This window comes from Fusarium sambucinum, chromosome IV (genome assembly GCF_050947815.1).
Source record: "Fusarium sambucinum isolate potato_lamoka chromosome IV, whole genome shotgun sequence".
Classification (NCBI taxonomy): Eukaryota; Fungi; Ascomycota; class Sordariomycetes; order Hypocreales; family Nectriaceae; genus Fusarium; species Fusarium sambucinum.
The window spans coordinates 5,589,805-5,607,516 of record NC_139291.1 but is presented as its reverse complement, the minus strand read 5'-3'; the positions used below and the strand labels follow the sequence as shown (position 1 = coordinate 5,607,516).

The 17,712-nt window shown below is 49.0% G+C and overlaps 3 protein-coding genes across 3 annotated transcripts; 2 read left to right on the top strand and 1 right to left on the bottom strand.

Moving 5' to 3' along the window:
• Positions 1-392: 392 nt before the first annotated feature.
• Positions 393-1,805, bottom strand: FSST1_001866 (flavin-containing monooxygenase; the record flags this gene model as incomplete). Its single annotated transcript, XM_083227801.1, has 1 exon — positions 393-1,805. The coding sequence occupies one exon, from the start codon at positions 1,803-1,805 to the stop codon at positions 393-395; it is 1,413 nt and encodes a 470-aa protein (XP_083092048.1).
• Positions 1,806-2,662: 857 nt separating this feature from the next.
• On the top strand, positions 2,663-7,195 carry FSST1_001865 (uncharacterized protein; the record flags this gene model as incomplete). Its single annotated transcript, XM_083227799.1, has 1 exon — positions 2,663-7,195. The coding sequence occupies one exon, from the start codon at positions 2,663-2,665 to the stop codon at positions 7,193-7,195; it is 4,533 nt and encodes a 1,510-aa protein (XP_083092047.1).
• A 6,985-nt stretch (positions 7,196-14,180) lies between these two features.
• FSST1_001864 (NAD-dependent malic enzyme) lies at positions 14,181-16,632 on the top strand (the record flags this gene model as incomplete). The annotated part of the gene is made up of 4 exons (XM_083227798.1): positions 14,181-14,518; positions 14,577-14,779; positions 14,923-15,353; positions 15,406-16,632. 4 exons carry the CDS (start codon positions 14,181-14,183, stop codon positions 16,630-16,632), a joined length of 2,199 nt encoding a protein of 732 aa, XP_083092046.1.
• Positions 16,633-17,712: the final 1,080 nt, after the last annotated feature.

Sequence of the window (17,712 nt, the reverse complement as noted above, 5' to 3'; positions counted from 1 at the left end):
AACTATCCCAACGATAGTATATATCCACTTACAAACGCTACCCTTGCTGTTCGTATGCGCTGTACTATGCATCGAAGCGTGTCCCCAGACGGCAGCTTTGCCGCCAGACGTTGGGTCCAGTTTGCATGATAAATCCGTCACCGACTCCCGCCATTTTAATCCACTATCACAACACCAGCACATTCGGATCCTCCCCCGACTTTTCGTTTCATATGTAGAACTCTGCCGAGCGTCTAAGAGTCATCTGCTGGTCCAATCCTTGTGCAGGTTTGCAGACGGACCCCTGTCACCATGCCTTAGTAGCCACGAGGAACGGTTCCACGTATGCAGTCTAGGGTAGTCAGGACTGATCTTGACCGTCTGTTGGCCTCTTTTGCTGCCCAATTCACGGTTCACGCGGTGCTTGTCTGAGTGTTGTCGGGTTTGTAGTAAAATCCAACCTCCTCCATGGTTCGTGCTTTGCAGCCGAGTTGCTCAAATTTTACCTTGGCATCAAGGAAAACGCTACGCTGCCACATCAGCTCACGACCCCAACGAGGCGGCTCCTTTCCTGGCCGCTTAGCTGTCATGGCCAAATCATGCAACCTGTTGATGTAGAGTCCGTCTCCATTTGGGCCAAACGTGTGAAAAATCTCCCCTTTCTGCTTTTCCAGTTCCATACTCCAAGCTTCCATGAATTCTTGGGACGGAAGCTTGATATTATTGGACCATACCGCTGCGAAAAGAGCGGCTTGGCTCTCGGCCAGAGGCCAAGGAGCTGCTTTCATGTTGAGGCCAGGGAAGACGAGGGTAGGATGCCGGATATCAAAAACATGTTGATATAGACCGTGGACGCCTCGACCTGTAGTAATGAGTTTGTGGTCTAGATCCCGGAGAAACGGGTAGCTATAAAGGAACCCAGTACAGAATACAACAGCATCAACATCTCTCTCGATTCGGCCGTCTCTGAAAAGAATGCCCTTCTCCTCAACCAGGAACTCCTCGATTTCAGCCACTTCTTCGCATCCACAGTGATGCAGTCGGCCTGGAGGTGTAGGATGCCGCACGGATAAAAAAGCGGGTTTCCTGCACTCTTGATTGATCTGAAGAGCAATGTCGAGGCCAGACGGACCGTTACCCACCACGACTACCTTGCGGTCCTTGAACGTGTAGGGCGTCCGATACTGTTTAGAGTGAGTGATTACTCCGGGGTACGTTTCATTAAACTCTTTTATGTTTCGCATATCGGGCACATAAGGTATCGAGTAGTGACCGTTTGCAACAACAATGGCATCGAAAACTTGTCTGGCGGTGTCGTTACCGGTCATGGTGGATTTTGTCTCCACCTCCCATTTGTCACGATCGTCTTGTCGCTTCAACGACACCCTTTCGACACGCTGACAGAACCGTATCAGAGGCTTAACGTCCTCGGAATATTTAACCAGATAGTTTTCAATCATGGGCCTCTCGGGGAATAGTTTGGCGTCCTCGGGAAAAGGCTGATCGGAAAACTGCATGACTTCCTTCGGGATGTTAGCGTGAAGGTTCTCGTACATTGGTGATGTGAATATTGGTCCTGATGTCGAATCCCACTGGAGTGGTGCATCTGGAGGATGATGGGGATCCTCCTGGGGAACGGGACAAGTTCCAGCGGCCAAGCCGTAGTAATACCAGATACCACCAACATGGTCTTGCTGTTCGAAAATGGTGATATCACAGATGCCCTGCGCTATGAGGTATTTCGCTGCAGCAATTCCTGTTGGACCTGCACCGATGATGGCGACTTTGTTGACGTCGAAAGACGAAGACTGGGTGAGAGAGCCCATACTGTAATGCAATGTACCTGTGGTTTAGAACAGCGGGCGGGTAAAGTTACTTTCAGCCTCACACGATAAGTTTGTTTACTGGTAAAAGAAACTTCATAACGAAGACGTGGAGGGGCTTGTTTACATCTTTTCATAAGTGTGTGATTGGGGAAAGAGAGTTGGTTGCTCTCTCTTCCCAGAGCGGAACTACTTTAATTTTATCTCGAATCTTTTTAACAGCTTCTAGGTACTAACTACCTAAGCTTCAACTTACATGTCAAGGAATCTTGGAGAAATTCAATTGGAATGATCCCACCCTCAGGGTATCAGAAAAATTGACCGCTGGAAGAATAAGAGACGAAGTTAGTAGGTTACTTTATGCCCCTTAGAGTATGGTTCTTAGACTACTTATTTTTATACCCTAAACTTAGGAGGCCATTTTTTCTGCTACCCACTAGCCTACCAGGAGAGAGCAACCAGAGAGCCGCATTCAAATACCTGGACCTGAATGATAAGCTGATAGAGTTTAGTACCGTATAGTGCTTGTCTCACCGCCTTCTCTTTAGGGTAGATCTGCACTAAATACCTACTAGACTAGATATACCTAGCCAACAGAGCTAGGAGCTTTCCCTGCCTTGGAGCTTGCATGCATGTCATTTCAACATTTGCTTCTTACAAAGAAAGGTACGCAAGCCGGGCCAGCAACTCAGTCACGGCCAAAAGCATCCCCGACTGTACACCTACGCGATGCAATAATTCCCAAGGCCGAACAAGATTACAAAGGCTTGGGATCGCACATGTACAAATAAATCAGCCTACTAGGTTTCCAACTCTTCGCGAATCCCCGCCGACGCGACTAATCTTGCGACAACACCACCATGAACGACTCTCAACACCCGACTTCCTTACTCGACAAGGGCGAGTCTATCCCTATTTCTGGACTCAGTCCAGACGCCTCCGATCAAGAGAACCGAGTTGTACACGGGGAGATAACCGTCGCATGGCCTTTTAGTATCATAACTAAATCTATCGCATTCCTCCTGGCCGAGGGTGACTTCAGAGTGCGCGTACAGTTCCATGGTGCAGCCGCAAAAGCCATCTCAGATGCATCGCTAGGCGCAGGAGATAAGATTCGCGTGAGCCTTAAAGGCGTTCAGTGGGAGAAGAATGAGACAAAGACACAGACTGCAGGAAGCACTCTGGCATGGCAACTAGATTTCACGAATCGCCTGGTCATTGCTATACATCCATACAATATGGAACGAGAAACTCTGCTCGATATCGATGCCCCGGCTGCGGAACCAGAAACTGCCGCGGATGACCAGGCAGAGAGTACCGACTCAATCGACATCGACGCAATACCCGAGGAACCTGCCACACCAAACCCGCCATCTCCGGAGCCCACAGTGCCTGCGAAACGTAGCGCTGCATCGGCTTTTGATGACTTCGAGTATGCTTCTCCCGCTTTTCTCAAACGAGCACGTGTATCCTTTGGGGCCCTGTTTGAAGGAGGCTTGGACACTTTCGACGAGGACATTAGCAAGAAGGCCAAGTCGAAGAAGCGCTCCCGATTCAGTATGCCTGGTAATGCTTGGAGATATACCAGTCAATCTCCCAGTCCCGAGCCCGAGGATGTCCCTGAGGAGTCAGAGGAAGAAGAGACGCAAGTGAATGGAAATCCGCAGCCAAATGACGACACTGAGGACACCCGTATGGACACGCCATCCAGACCAGCAATGGTTGATCAAGGCTCCCAAACCGCAGATGTCGACTTTACGCCCATGGCCAGTGTCCAGGTACTGGCCGAATCAAGACCAAGCTTTGGTTTTACACAGATGACTCCAACGCCGTTTGCTCGAACAAAGCCATTTGGTGCAGATAACCCGGCAATAGATCAGTCCCTGAATTTTGGAGGTGGCTCAACAACGCCTCATAGCACACCTCCTGAATCACATCAAAACCCTCTCAGCCAACAACCAAACCCCATGGACACAAACATGACTTTTAGTTTCACGCCACAAACCGTGCTCTTCCCCCAAGCTCCAGCATTTTTCTCCGGGCAGGATGATGTTCCAGACTCGCCCAGTCGTGCCACGGGAGTGGAAGACTACCCGGCCGCGCTCTTGGATGCTGATTCAACCTCCTCTAATCCTGTGGACACTCTGATGGGGTTCGCTGCTCATGGGTCGCAACCCGTCGCAGCTCCTCAAAATCCGTTCTCTACGGAATCAGCCCTAGACTCGGCTTTCGCCACTGCTACGCCCTCTCAGAACCCTTGGGCTGCTGAAGAACTACCTGGATCACGTTCTGCGAACGCTAGTAGCGACGCTGAGAATCCGGTGCAGATTCTGAGCTCATCACCTTCAAGGCAAGAATCGAGGGATTCAACCGAAGATCGCCAAGTGTCTCCTTCGAGGGAAAATACTGAGATGAATGTAACGGCAGATGCATCACCCGAACCGACTCTCGAGGGCCCAGCAAGCGAAGCCGAATATTACCATGACGGCGGTGATGAGCCTGGAGACGACTACGATCTCAGAAAATACTCGCGCACCCACGATGATGACGACGATGTCGAAACGTCTGAAGAGGAACGAGATAAGAACGATGACAATCCAGGAGCGCAAATTATGAACCCTGAGGAAGATGATATGGATGTTGATCAAGACGTTGCGAACCAAGAAAAGTACTCTGGCGACGTCTCCGAAGAATACGAAGAGGAAATGTACGAAGAACGGTTCGAGGGTGACGGACAAAGTTACGAAGGGTCTGAAGATGATGCAGAAGGTGAATACTACTCAGATGAGGATGGCTACACTGATGAGGAAGAAGAGGAAGAAGAAGAAGAAGAAGCACAAACTCGACCTCCTGCTGCATCTATCCCCCGAGAGCCCGTCTTTATCGATCTGCTGTCGGATTCCGAAGACGAAAATGAACCGGCACCCAAGTCTGTGCTAGAACCAGAACCCAAGGAAGAACTTAAAGAAGAGCTCGAAGAAGAGGTGAAGCATGAGTCTGACTCAGTGTCTGAAGATGAGGTCGGAGCGAGCCCAAAGAATGCACAAGACACGACGCCCTCACCAGTGCCTGAGGGAAAGGAGGAAGCTGAAAATATTGAGGCAGACGAGGAGATGGCTGAACAGGCCCAATCTCCCTCCGGAGCCGCAGAACCATCAACGCCGATTACAAAGGAGGCAGACGAGGATACTGAAACCAAACACGTCACTGAAGAAGAAACGACTCAAGTAGAGAAATCATCAGTTCCCATGCCTCCTGCTCGGAATGATTCGAGTCCAGACCGCGATGAGGATCCTGGGGCGTCCACGATATCTGGGGAAATCAAGGCCAGAGATTATACATCGCATATTGAGAAGTCTGCGGAAAACCAAGAGTCTTCTGCCACATCACATGATATGGAGATGGGCGCACCTACACTCACGGTGGTATCTGATAAGCCCGAGGATGCAGCCATTACCATCAAAGACACTACGAGAATAGATTCACTTGACGAAACAGCGCCTACCGTGGCTGAGGAAACTGCCGAGGCTATGGATGTTGATGCAGCACCTCACGCACCTCTAGAAGACACTATTGAGCGAATGGAAACCGAAAAGGTTGAGGTCATTGACAATATTGTTACTGTCAACGAGGAGGTGCAAACGATCACGAATGCACAAAACGAGACCTCAACAAGTGTCCAGGTCACAGCGGCCCAGGAAGAATCGCTCATACAACTACAAGAGACCTCGGAAGATAATGCAGAGCCATCGAACATTAACTCAACCGAAGGTCTATCTGGCGAGGGTGATGCAGAAGTTAACGAAACACAAGAATTCCACGACGCCATGATGCAGGACGGGCCCTCCGAAAATACTACTAGGAAATCAGCTATCAACACGGTCATGGTAGAAGATGCGGAAGAACACCCTACAAAAGACGGCCGAATTTCACCTCCACCAACACAAATCTCTCAAGTGCAACCCCTACAAGACACCATCAATGTCGCAGTCCATGACCACGACCAGCATCTTCCCACTCCTAGCGAAACCCAGGTGATAGAAGTTGACATGTCTGACATACTGGAAACTGTCACATACGATGGCCAGACTGACGAAGAGGATGCAAACCCAGAGGATCAAATAATGGCTGAGATACTGCAGCATTCTCCAGTGAAACAGGATGCCCATCTACCGATGGAGTCTGTCGCATCTCCTCCTGCTATCTCACAAACTAAACCATTTACTCAGACTGAGCAGGCTGATGAGACACATGAAGGACCTACTTCACAATCTAAGCCAGCGCCTATGGCTACTATTGCCAAATCCTTACGACCCCGACGCTCTAAGCCAAACAGAGCGTCCGATGACAGTGATCAAGAGGACCCCAGTATGGCGCTGATAGCAGCTGCGCCTGCGACAGGGCACGCAGACAGTGGTAGCAAGCACAGTAGCCCAGTCCCAACCGGGCCAAGCAGTAAGACTCGCAGCAAGACTCGTAGCAAGACCCACGATGATCCCAGCATTCAGTTAGCGGGTGGCTTCAGACAGTCAGAGACGAAGAACAAGCGTAAAAGAAAAGCGGCAGATGATGAAAGCATTACCAGTCTGGACAATAGTCCATCCGGAGCCCAACGAGTACTAGGATCCATGTCTGACCATGATGATCCGAGCATATTGCTCGTGAAGGGGTCAAGCCCTCCAGCCCGGCAAACACGACGTCACAAGACACCAGATCTGAAGCACGAGACACCTAGGCGTGAAACTCGCTCGGTATCACGAAGTTTACGGCTACAAGAAGATTCAACCGATGCTTCATTTGCTTCACTAATATCCCCATCAATCGCAGGGTCCTTCGCGACTGTGCCTGAGGATGGCGAAGAGGACGTCAAGTCTCTGAAACTACGACTAGTTAAAAACTTGAGGACAGACTTGCCCGACTTCCTGCCGCTCAAGAGCCTCAGAGGGAATATCGACAAAATAACAGATATCCTTGCAGTGGTAGCACGGACACCACCACAACCACAAAAACATGGTCGTTTCCAACGTTTCATGCTCACCTTGACCTTGACCGATCCGTCTACGGCACCGAATCAAGTTCGCGTAGCCAATATATTCGGGACCCCAACCTCGCTGCCGGAAGTTGAGAGTGGGGATATCATCCTCCTCCGACGGGTCAAGGTGGTGGCAATGACGGGCCGTAACTTCGGCGTCCGGTCAGAAGATTTATCGTCATGGGCCGTGTCCAAGCCGAACGATGAGCAAGTTCTCAGCCAAGTCAAGGGTCTATCAGTGGAAATTACCACAGAAGAGATCGAACATGCCAAGGGTCTACGGCAATGGTGGAGCCTCCAGGATGACAACGCTATGAACAAGATCCGGAAGGTGACCGAGGGTAAGGAAAACGCCAAATGAGTGGGCTTACAAGGGGAAAAAAGCGTCATGAGCGGGAGAACAGGACAGGGATAGAGGGAGGGCAGAAACGCATTCGTTTAATTCACAGCTTTATTGAAGATGTTTGTAATATCTGGTGCTTGGGAGTAAAAGAAGTCAACGGGCATTGGCATATGGGAATCATGCTGAAACGCAGCAGCATTCATTTATTCGATGGCTGCAGCTCTACCATAGGTATTCCTGCAATAACTATGTGAAATATCAAAAGTATTGTGTTATTCTATTGACAACACACGAAGAAATAAAATGCTGCACGATCGAGTACAACTTGTATTACCGAGGATGTTGGACCACGTGCAAGCAGCTGAAGCTCGGTGAAGATAATGACTGATGACCGGTATCGGCAGGTTATGACTCCTTTGACAGCTTTGGAGACTTCTGCGATTTGTACACATGTGGTTGCGAATATGGAAAGCTCGTGTAATTGCAAGTCGGACGGCATATCGCAAGGTTAAAGAGTCATAACGTGGCGCCAGGGACAAGGTTTGGCACGAGTACCGAATCTGAATCTGGGGGAGCGGAAAGACTGATCTCCAGACATGTGGATAAGAGCTAGGACGAACGGCAAGGCCAGGAGGGAGTCCAGGGGAATTTCCCCAGATATTGAAGAATTCGGGTGTCACAATAGAGTAGGTAGTAGTAAGTGGTGGTGTGGTAGGTAAGGAATATGGATGGAGTCGATATGGCTAGTACGGAGCCGCACCCTCGGTACCTGTCCGTGGTGGACATGGGGTAGTAGCCATAAGCTACTTTGAGTTACCTAAAAGTATATATGTATTTAAAAACACACGCCTCTCTTGTATTATCTGGGGTTTTGAGTGAAACATTGGCCTCTAGGGGGGTGTACTCTGAGATTAATTGTAGATTTTTGGTTGTATGTTTGAAGATGTCTCCTTTGAGAGGATTGATGGTTGTGGGGATGCACGTTTTTTGACGTCAATTACTGATTATGGAAATAATTACCTACAAGCATGTTCCTGAAAGTCAAATACACGTGAGGCGGGGTAGCTAGCTTATTCTTCAAGAGCTCGGGGAGTGTACTTCAAGAAGGCCGGAGGAGCGGAACATGGCGAGCTGTAGAGGTCGTCTATATCAATGTCGAGGAGCTTGAGGTGTGTGTGGTGAACAGCTGAAGCTACCCCAGTCCAGTTATATACCAGACTATGCTGCAGCCATATGTGATATCTACGTGACTTACATGGTAGTCATTATGCTAGGACCGAATATTGTCAAGACATATGTAAATATTGTTCAATGAGATGGCAACCATGATGGACCGAGGCAAGCCGTACAAGCAACCAAAGACACATGATCATATCTCCTGTTATGCGGCTCTTGATTAGATCGCATCGTCGACTCAAGGTCAGCAGGGGGTGAAATTCCCAACAGAAAGATTATCTATCGGGTTTCTAAGCCGCGCTGACTCCAGACTCAGACCTAGCCACTTGCTGATCTCGTTGATATCTCGGGTTATCATGGCTTATACTGAACACGATTGTTGAGCAGAGAGTGTGTACTGCTAATAGCATTTTAAAACAAGTCATAGGCTACTGAGAAATGACCTGATTGTGTCTTCGGTTAAACTAGCCTTTCTTCGTAGTTTTTGAGGTTGAGGTGGCAGACCACCTCGTAATCTGCCAACTAGCGGTGCACACACCGCGATACCGACATATACCCTGAGAGAACGCCCTTGTCAGAGCAACAAGATGATTCTCGGTGTTGCGGAGAGTTCTCCGCATTGAATTCAATATCAGGAGGGTGCTTATACGTGTAAGTACCAAACTCTACAGGGTAGCATGGGCGACCGTATATTCCGAGATCAGCAGAACATTACGGTATCACGCGAAAACCGAAACTCGTCCGGATGACTTGAGTATCAAGTTTTGTGGCTTGAGTTCATGATAGCATGTGAGAGTATTGTCAGCGTATCGTTGAGCTGAGGAGGTGATTGAGTTTCAGTTCAGTAACATAAATTTTTGTTGACGTTTTACTTTGGCATTGGCATTGTCGCACCCGATCTAGACAGGGCCAAATCAACAAGGTCGTCCCGACTGATAGACAAAATGCGGGGTGACGGCATGACATCCAATAGGCGGGCTACATTAGACGATTTAAGGTAGGGACTGGAAGAAAATTGACTTTTTCCCTTGTTTTTCTTTTCTTGTTTGAATGACTCAAGTTACGGTGAAAGAGGGCATTTGATGTTCTCCATGCTACAGAGACCATTTGCCTGCCCAAAAAAGAAGTAAGAAAAAAACCGAGTGATTACCAATGCATGCATTCACAGAAAGAACCCCTTGAATGAGCCAAGGGGCCAAGGGGGGGAACTCAGGTGAAGGAAGAAAAGAAAAATCAAACCAATCCAAGTGGAGTTCACCTTCCTGGAGATTCCGTGGTGAGACGCCAGAGACCTTGAACCTCTAGAGGTTAGGCGTACCCGAGCCTGACCCATGGGGCCTTGCCTGCCTTGCACCCCTGCTAGTTCTTGCCTCCCCGCTGGATTCCCTCTTATTCAATAGGAACCCCACAAAAACTCTGATAAATACATGTATCTAGTTCCATGAGCTCCTTCCTGCAGCCTGGGGAGAGCTCAGTGGACCACACCATTCGGGAAGCCGGCTTGAGGCCAGGGGTGTTGAGCGATGCAAGAGCGACCCGCGGGAGTAGGGGCCATCTTCCATGGGCTAGTAGGGGCCTCTACTCGGGCAATGTCGGAATGGCGTTTTTCACTTACTCTCTTTCTGATACATGTCGAATTATTGAATTGGAATTCAGAGGTTTTGTTTTCGTCCGACCCAGGGAGGCGGAGTGAGCTCAAAAGTACCTACTACGCTGCATGGCCTGGGAGAACATCACAATGAAACCTGATGTTTTGTTTTTTTTGTTGATGTGATTAATCCTCGTCCGAACTAAGTGTCATATGAAAGGAATCAATAATTGGAAAGGATGTGTGTGTAAGAGACAGCGACAGAGAGATACGGATACGCATGACTTATTGCCCAATTAGAGACACACTACCACCAAAAGTGACTGATGCCAATCAAGGTTGCAGAATATGTACCTGATACGTAATAGCACCTTGCATTGTCTTGTCTGTCTTACACTTGACCTTAAAACAAACTGCATCAATGTTGGGGGAAAACGGTGGTACCTCACTCATTTAATAAGTACACACCGTCTGACACTCATTTCATTTCCCTAAGAGTCGGTGTATAACATGATAACAACATTCATATAAGCAAACAGAACTCAATACTGTGAGTGACCTATGTAGATATTTTTGGTCATGTTTCTAACCGTGGCGGCTGCAGTCTTCCTGACCGTATCTTGGGTACGACCAGCCCAAGCGCAAAGACGATAATGCAGCTCACCGTATCAACGCCATGGGTGAGACGCAACATGATGGAAAATCGATTCAATCTCATCAAAAGCAAATATAACGGCAGCCAAAGTGGAGTCTCTCCAACTAATTTCCGTCCAACCATTTGCTTTTCTTCCAATGTCGTGTTAAACCGCCGATGAGCCCAATGCTGTTTGTTCTATTCATGATACGAAACTTACACAGGCTAGGTCACAGTGGATAGCGTCTATCGAAGCTCTTTGTAAAAACCCCAGACCTAGCAAGGAAGGGACAACATCACCCCGAATCACTGGGGCTTCACCCGCTTGTTGCAATATATGTGATTGACCCCTTTTTCGGCCTTAAAGGGTCGGGCCGTTGGCGGATGATACGATTTTCTTTCTTATCGATGCTTTGCTTGTTTACTATCAAATAACAAGCAACCAATATTCAAGAATCATGAGATTCTGATATATACAACTATCGTGGGATTTCGTTTCCATAGTTAGTTGTGATATTTGCCGAGCTGCAGATGGTACCTGGCCCCACGAGACTCCGCAGATTTTAGTGTACAAGGAACGAAAACAAAACGAACAGCATCTAATGCATCTAACTTGACTGGGTATAATGGGCGTCCACTTTGGAGGTAGTTTAAGCGCTGATGCGATTCTTCTTCTCATGTAGTTCGTCAAGCTCCGTCACCGGAGTTGATCAGGTATTTCAATTGCGGATATTGAAGAAGAGACAAAGCATGCAGTGAATAGCAACAACTCGATTCCTGTGGCCTAGCAAGATCCACCTTGTCTGTTTGCTTAGAAGACGCGCAAGGGTCTTTTCTTAACAAACCAACTGTGGATAGTTACCATACGGGGTTTTTAGTAATCATGCCATGGGCAACTCAGATTTCTCACATGAAAAAAAGATGAAAAGTCAGTCTCAACGACCCCGTTTACATTGACAAAGAATATCCAATTACAACTTCACTAATAAAGGGTAGCGTCTGTTCTTGCCCCGTAAGCCGGGCTCAACCTCAATCGGAGGAGCTCGTCGAGAGGGGCCTCCAAAGTGGATAGTATCGGGTGTCTGGTGGATCACTCACCGGGGCCGTTTGATGATTGCGAACCGAGACCTTGTTCCGAAGAGCACAACCCAATTCAACCCAACATCAATATCGGGTCGCAACTGACTGGATTGTAAGACAAGAAGAGATAAAAAGTCCACGGATAAATGCTGGGATACTTTGCTTTGACCTCTTTAATCTTCTGAAAGCTTGATCGACTTTCATCCGTTTATCCACTGAGGATTCCCTGTCCAGTCGGCATCGATCCTTTTTCCAGTCTCATGTTTTTCCAGGCCGGTCTTGAAGGATCCTCCCCCGTTGAATCTCATCTCGTCAATCATGTCTGGCATTACTCTTTCACTGCGATTGCGTGTTCTCTCCAGCCAGACCAGGGATTATTATTGATTGCTTGAGCTTGACCGAACAAGGGCCACGATCATGATCCACTTTGGACTAGCCCCCGTAGTCGGCGCCATGTCTCTCTTACTGTACCTCTGTTTTCCGACCTTGTGAGTTTGCTTCGACGTTGTTTTCTCAGTATTTTGTGACTGTGGACGGCAGTCGTCGGCATCAATACCGGCGGTAATGAATATTCTATACAAAGATGCGTCCGATGATAGGCATTGGTTTCTAGTGTAATAGAGTGACTCGATTCAATTCGTTTAGGGCTGCATATAGTTCAGTTTAAAGAGCAGTTGCGGATGAATGCTACAACTAACTTGCCTGATTTGACCTCACATCACCTCATTTCACATCGACTCCCGGTCCTGTCAAAGCAGCAGTTGGCTTCTACCAGCAACTTCATCATCAATTTCGGACATTTCGCCCCCCAGCGCTATTTGATACTCGACAACGTGTGACGTGACCCCCACCATCACCCGATTCAGGTCATCGTCAAGCCATTTACACGCATTTACTATTACACCGATATCACTGATTGAGCCTCACCGCGGTAAGATAAGCCAGCTTATGCTATGCTACAACCTGATACACGGGCAATTGGCTTACTGAATCAATTCGCCGAGTTGTGGCATTGCATTGACCATTTCTTTTATCTAAATAATGCAAAGTGGTCATATTGCTGATCAATTTTCAACAGGACATCGTGGAGAAGCAGCGTATATTTGTCTGCCCCATTCATCAGTTCGCGCATAAAGGCTCTCCACACGAGAATCTGCAGAGACGAACAGTTCTGTCAATTGATAGGTATTCAAGTGACTCATATCAAGGTAAGAAAAAGAAGGAGAACAAGGATTGAATAATCCATTCAGGTCAGACATATCCGGAACTCTTTTCTAATACCGAAACAGCTGCCAAGCTCCCCCCAGTATTTGTCGAGTTTTAGAGTCCTGCCTCTTGAGGAAAGAAGACAGAAGCCCAATCTGCAGCTTCCCTTCCGCAGCCAGGGTCTGGTGTCCCGTTTGATCTCCGTCCCGTCAAAGCAAGAACAAGGTACGTACTGGTCATACTTCTGTCAAAGATTTTGAACGTCAAATTCAACAACTTCACACCCCTGCTCCCCCGACCCGATACATGAATATTCTTCTCCCCTTCCTTCCTTCCTACGTTCCACGCGAGATCCCTGCCCAGCTCCAGCTCTGGGCTTAGTAGTCAGGTTCCACATGTTTAGGCCCACCCTCTCTCTACTCACCTTTCAGCCCCAATGCCCAAGAAGAAAATTCCCCCATGCGGTTTCCCCATCCATTCTGGCAAATGCAAGTGCAGGTGTCAATGGAATCCGTTGACCTCAATACTTTGCTTCAGTTTGTTCAACACGATATGAGATACTGAGGAAAAGCAAAGAGAGTGAGGATGATAATGATAATGAGAACACTCATCATACACCCATAGCATAACACAGCAAGTTCTATCCATACTTACACCCTTATTCTTTCCTTCTCATCAATCACATTTCCCGTATTCCAAACGTTACCCCGTCCCCCCTCGCCGAGTCAAAAGCTGCAAGGATCTGCTACCGTTACTCGGTCGCGCCGTAGACTTTTCGTTGGCGCCCTAGTAGAGAGTAACTTACCGAATTATGTGCTAACTTGACAGTCCACTTCCAGGGAAAAAAGGTGACAAGGGCGTATTTCTGGAGAAAAAAATCACAGTGAAACCGCTTTTTGCCCGCGTTGCCGTCCGTCTTGCTCCGTCTTGGTCATCTTGGTTTTGGTTTTGGGTTTTGGATTCTCCTCAACCTCCAACTCTTTTTGGTTTCGCAACGAATTGACTGTCCCGTTGCAGTCGATATTCACTTTGCTGCAAGGTCACGACAAGCAGCAATTATAGTCACACGCACTCACAAGCCTCTGTCTGCTCTGCTCTACTCTACACATCTCACATCACATTACCAAGATAAGCGTCGGCCGCAGCAATTTGCTTTCACAAGAATTCCTTAATTCAGAACAAGCATTCTTACCCTGCCCTGTCCTCTCTACTTGTCTGCCCTACACCCAACAACGTTCACCCCCGTCCCGGAGCTTATCCCTGCTCTCCCTCCCCCATACTCCGGTATCTCTTCGAGACTCCCTCACTCATTACCAAACATGGGCCTGAGCCAAACGCTCTCGAACATGACGGTGGCCTCGCCTTCGGGTCCCGGTTCCGCCCAAAACGTCTTAAACCGACTTTTCCTCGCTAGTGGCCCCTTACGCTCCGCGACCAGGACATCGTCTACTTTGACCCCAGCCGCTACCACTGCTCTCGCGGCGACTACTAATAATCGCCGCCCTCGACCCTCGATCCCAAGGTCTTCCCATTCATCCTTCTTCCCTTTCACATCACCCCATCTTTCTTTCTCCACGTCCATGGCGTCGTCGTCCCATCAAAGTACCGCCAGCTCTGAAATTGCCACACCTCGTTCTCGTTCATCAACAACCTCTTCGTGTGTACCCCCCTCCTGTCCCCTCCCTCAACTATAACTAACCTTGGTGCCCCTCCAGCCCAAGACTTACAGACTCCAATCCAATGTCCTCCGTCGACCTTACCAAGATTGAACAACAAATCAAGATGGCCGCCCTTGATCAACATCGTGGCTACGTCCAAGACCACTACCAAGAGGTCAAGCAGGAGCGCAGCCCCGAGTATGTCGACGAGAACAACGCCGCTGGCTACCAGATTGTCCGAGAGCCTCTCTGGAACAAGGGTAAGTCAATCAACTTAACCCCGTCTCTGCAACAACACTTGTTGTTGCTATCATGGGAACAATGCTCTACCATGACCTGGTGTCATGAGGGCGTTGCGACCCCATACCACTACTATGCACTTGCTGACGTTCCATCTCTTCAGGCCTCGCTTTCACACCCGAGCAGCGTGCCAACAAGAACCTCACTGGCCTCATCCCCCACACCATCGAGAGCTTCGACACTCAGTGCGCCCGAGCCATGAAGATGATCCAGACCCGTCAGACCCCCATCGACAAGTACCTTTACCTGTCCACCCTCAAGGACCAGAACACCGACCTCTTCTACCGTCTCCTCATCGACAACGTCCGAGAGCTCATGCCCCTCGTTTACACCCCCACAATTGGTGATGTCTGCCTGCAATACTCGAGCATCTACACTCGCCCCGAGGCTCTGTACATCTCCATCAAGCAGCGAAAGTCCATTCGCGCTATGCTCCGAAACTGGCCTTGCCAGGATCCCGAGATCTGCGTCGTCACTGATGGTTCTCGTATCCTCGGTCTCGGTGACCTCGGCATCAACGGTGTCGGTATCTCTGTAAGTTGCCTGCAAACTCACCTGCCAGTCCTCCACTAACCAGTTTCTTCAGATCGGAAAGCTCGCTCTTTACACTGGCGCTGCCGGTATCCACCCCTCCAAGACCCTCCCCATTGTCCTTGACTGCGGTACCAACAACGAGGAGAACCTCCAGGACCCTTTCTACCTGGGTCTGCGACAAAAGCGCCCCTCGTACCCCGAGCAGCAGGCTTTCATGGACGAATTCATGGAGGCTGCCTGCGAGGTCTTCCCCAACATGGTTGTTCAGTTCGAGGACTTTGACAGTGAGAAGGCCTTTGGCTACCTGGACCGTTACCGTGACCAATACCGATGCTTCAACGATGACATCCAGGGAACTGGTGCCGTCGTCCTTGGTGGATACATTGGCGCTGTTGAGCAGTCCAATGTTCCCCTTGAGGAGCAGCGTCTTGTCTTCATGGGTGCCGGATCTGCTGGTGTCGGTGTTGCTAAGCAGCTTGTTGAGTACTACACTCGTCGCGGTCTGAGCGAGGCTGCTGCTCGTGAGAAGTTCTGGCTCGTCGACACCAAGGGTCTTGTCACCAAGGACCGTGGTGACCGTCTTGCTGAGCACAAGAAGTACTTTGCCCGAACTGACAACAATGGTCAGCAGTTCCGCACTCTCGAGGAGGTTATCGAGTATGTTAAGCCTAGCGCTCTCGTTGGTCTTACTGCCACTTTCGGTGTCTTCACTGAGACCGTGGTCCGTGCTCTGAAGAGCTCTGTCCAGGAGGGTGGCCTTGAGCGCCGTCCCATCCTCTTCCCTCTCAGCAACCCTCTCACTAAGGCTGAGTGCACATTTGAGCAGGCTATCGAGTGGACTGAGGGTACCGTCCTCTTCGCCTCTGGTTCTCCCTTCAACTCTGTCAAGGCCAAGTTCGGCGACGAGACTCACCACACCGTCTACCACCCTAACCAGGGTAACAACGTCTACATCTTCCCTGGTCTGGGTCTCGGTGCTATCCTGGCAAAGGCCTCTCGTGTCACTGACGAGATGGTTTACACCTCTGCCGCCGCTCTAGCTGGCTCCCTAAATGCCGATGAGGTCCACAAGGGTCTCATCTACCCCCGCATTGAGCGTGTCCGTGACGCCAGCGTTATCGTTGCCCGTGAGGTCATGAAGGCTGCTCGACGTGGCGGTGTCTCTGAGCTTCCCGAGTCTCAGTGGGCTGAGTGGGAGGAGTGGGGTGATGTCGCCCTTACCTCTTTCATCAAGCAGCACATCTACAACCCTCTCTGCTTTGCTGATGCCAAGTTGTAATCATGTGTACACTTGTGTATGATATGCAAAAAAGCATTGCTTTGGGGATTCGAAAATGGTGAAGTGTGTATCTCGACCATGAAGTGCTCGTCGTTGAGATCGCACTTGCGGATGATTGCGTACTTTTAGTGACTTCATGCCACACACCAAGTTCGGTGGCCATCGGTACTCTCTTGAGCGAGCCTTTTCTTTAATAGGCTTTTTGTCTTTGATAATCTGTTTGACGCGTTAACGGCTATTTAATTTTTGTTTTCATCTGGGGCCATATTGGCTGGGTATAGAGAGGAGTCAAAAGAAGAGACGGAAGAATGTATATACCAGTGAATGGAATATTGGAACAGTTATGACAATGATCAGAACCTTGCCATGAACTGCCTTTTTTCGATGTGATTGTAAAACCATGACTTCATGGTCGGTATATCTATGACTGGTGGTTGTCGCATCCGGAGTGGGCTGTCAATGATAGACATCTCGATGCCGTACACATTGTAGTGGTCATGAGTGCTTGGAAACCCTGTCGAGAGGATCTCTGTCGTACGAACCACGGTTATTGCTTTGTGTCTACCCGAAGCGTAGGGTAGTTGGAAGTTCAATGTGTTGCTGTGACGGCTTAAGAATCCGTATATGGTCTTTCCAAAGAAACAGGTGCCGACAGCTGAATGATGATCCGACAAGTTGCCCTAATCAGTCTCAAGGGTTGATGAGGCAGTCTGTTGACCTATGGCGGCGTTTCTTGAAGTATCGTAAATACGGTGTAATGGTGTTTGTGCTTTCCGGGATGCGATCTTTGCCAAGTGACCTTGCCTTGACTTGTCGATTGAGTATGCGCAACTCAAACTCGAGTCGATCTTCCTCTAAGCTTCAAGGTATGGTGCAGTATCCGTCGACAGCACCAAAATGAATAAGGAATGGGATAAGAAGCTGATTGCAGATAGCTAAAAACGCTGCTTGTGTAGTGTCAAGACAGTTTCTTATTGTAGATTCAATGATAGATGCCAGAATATAGTAAGCTGCCATGAGTGGTAAGTTGAAGCGTTGTAAAGTCCAGAGTTTCGAGTCTGCTCTTGTCCCTGGGGTAGC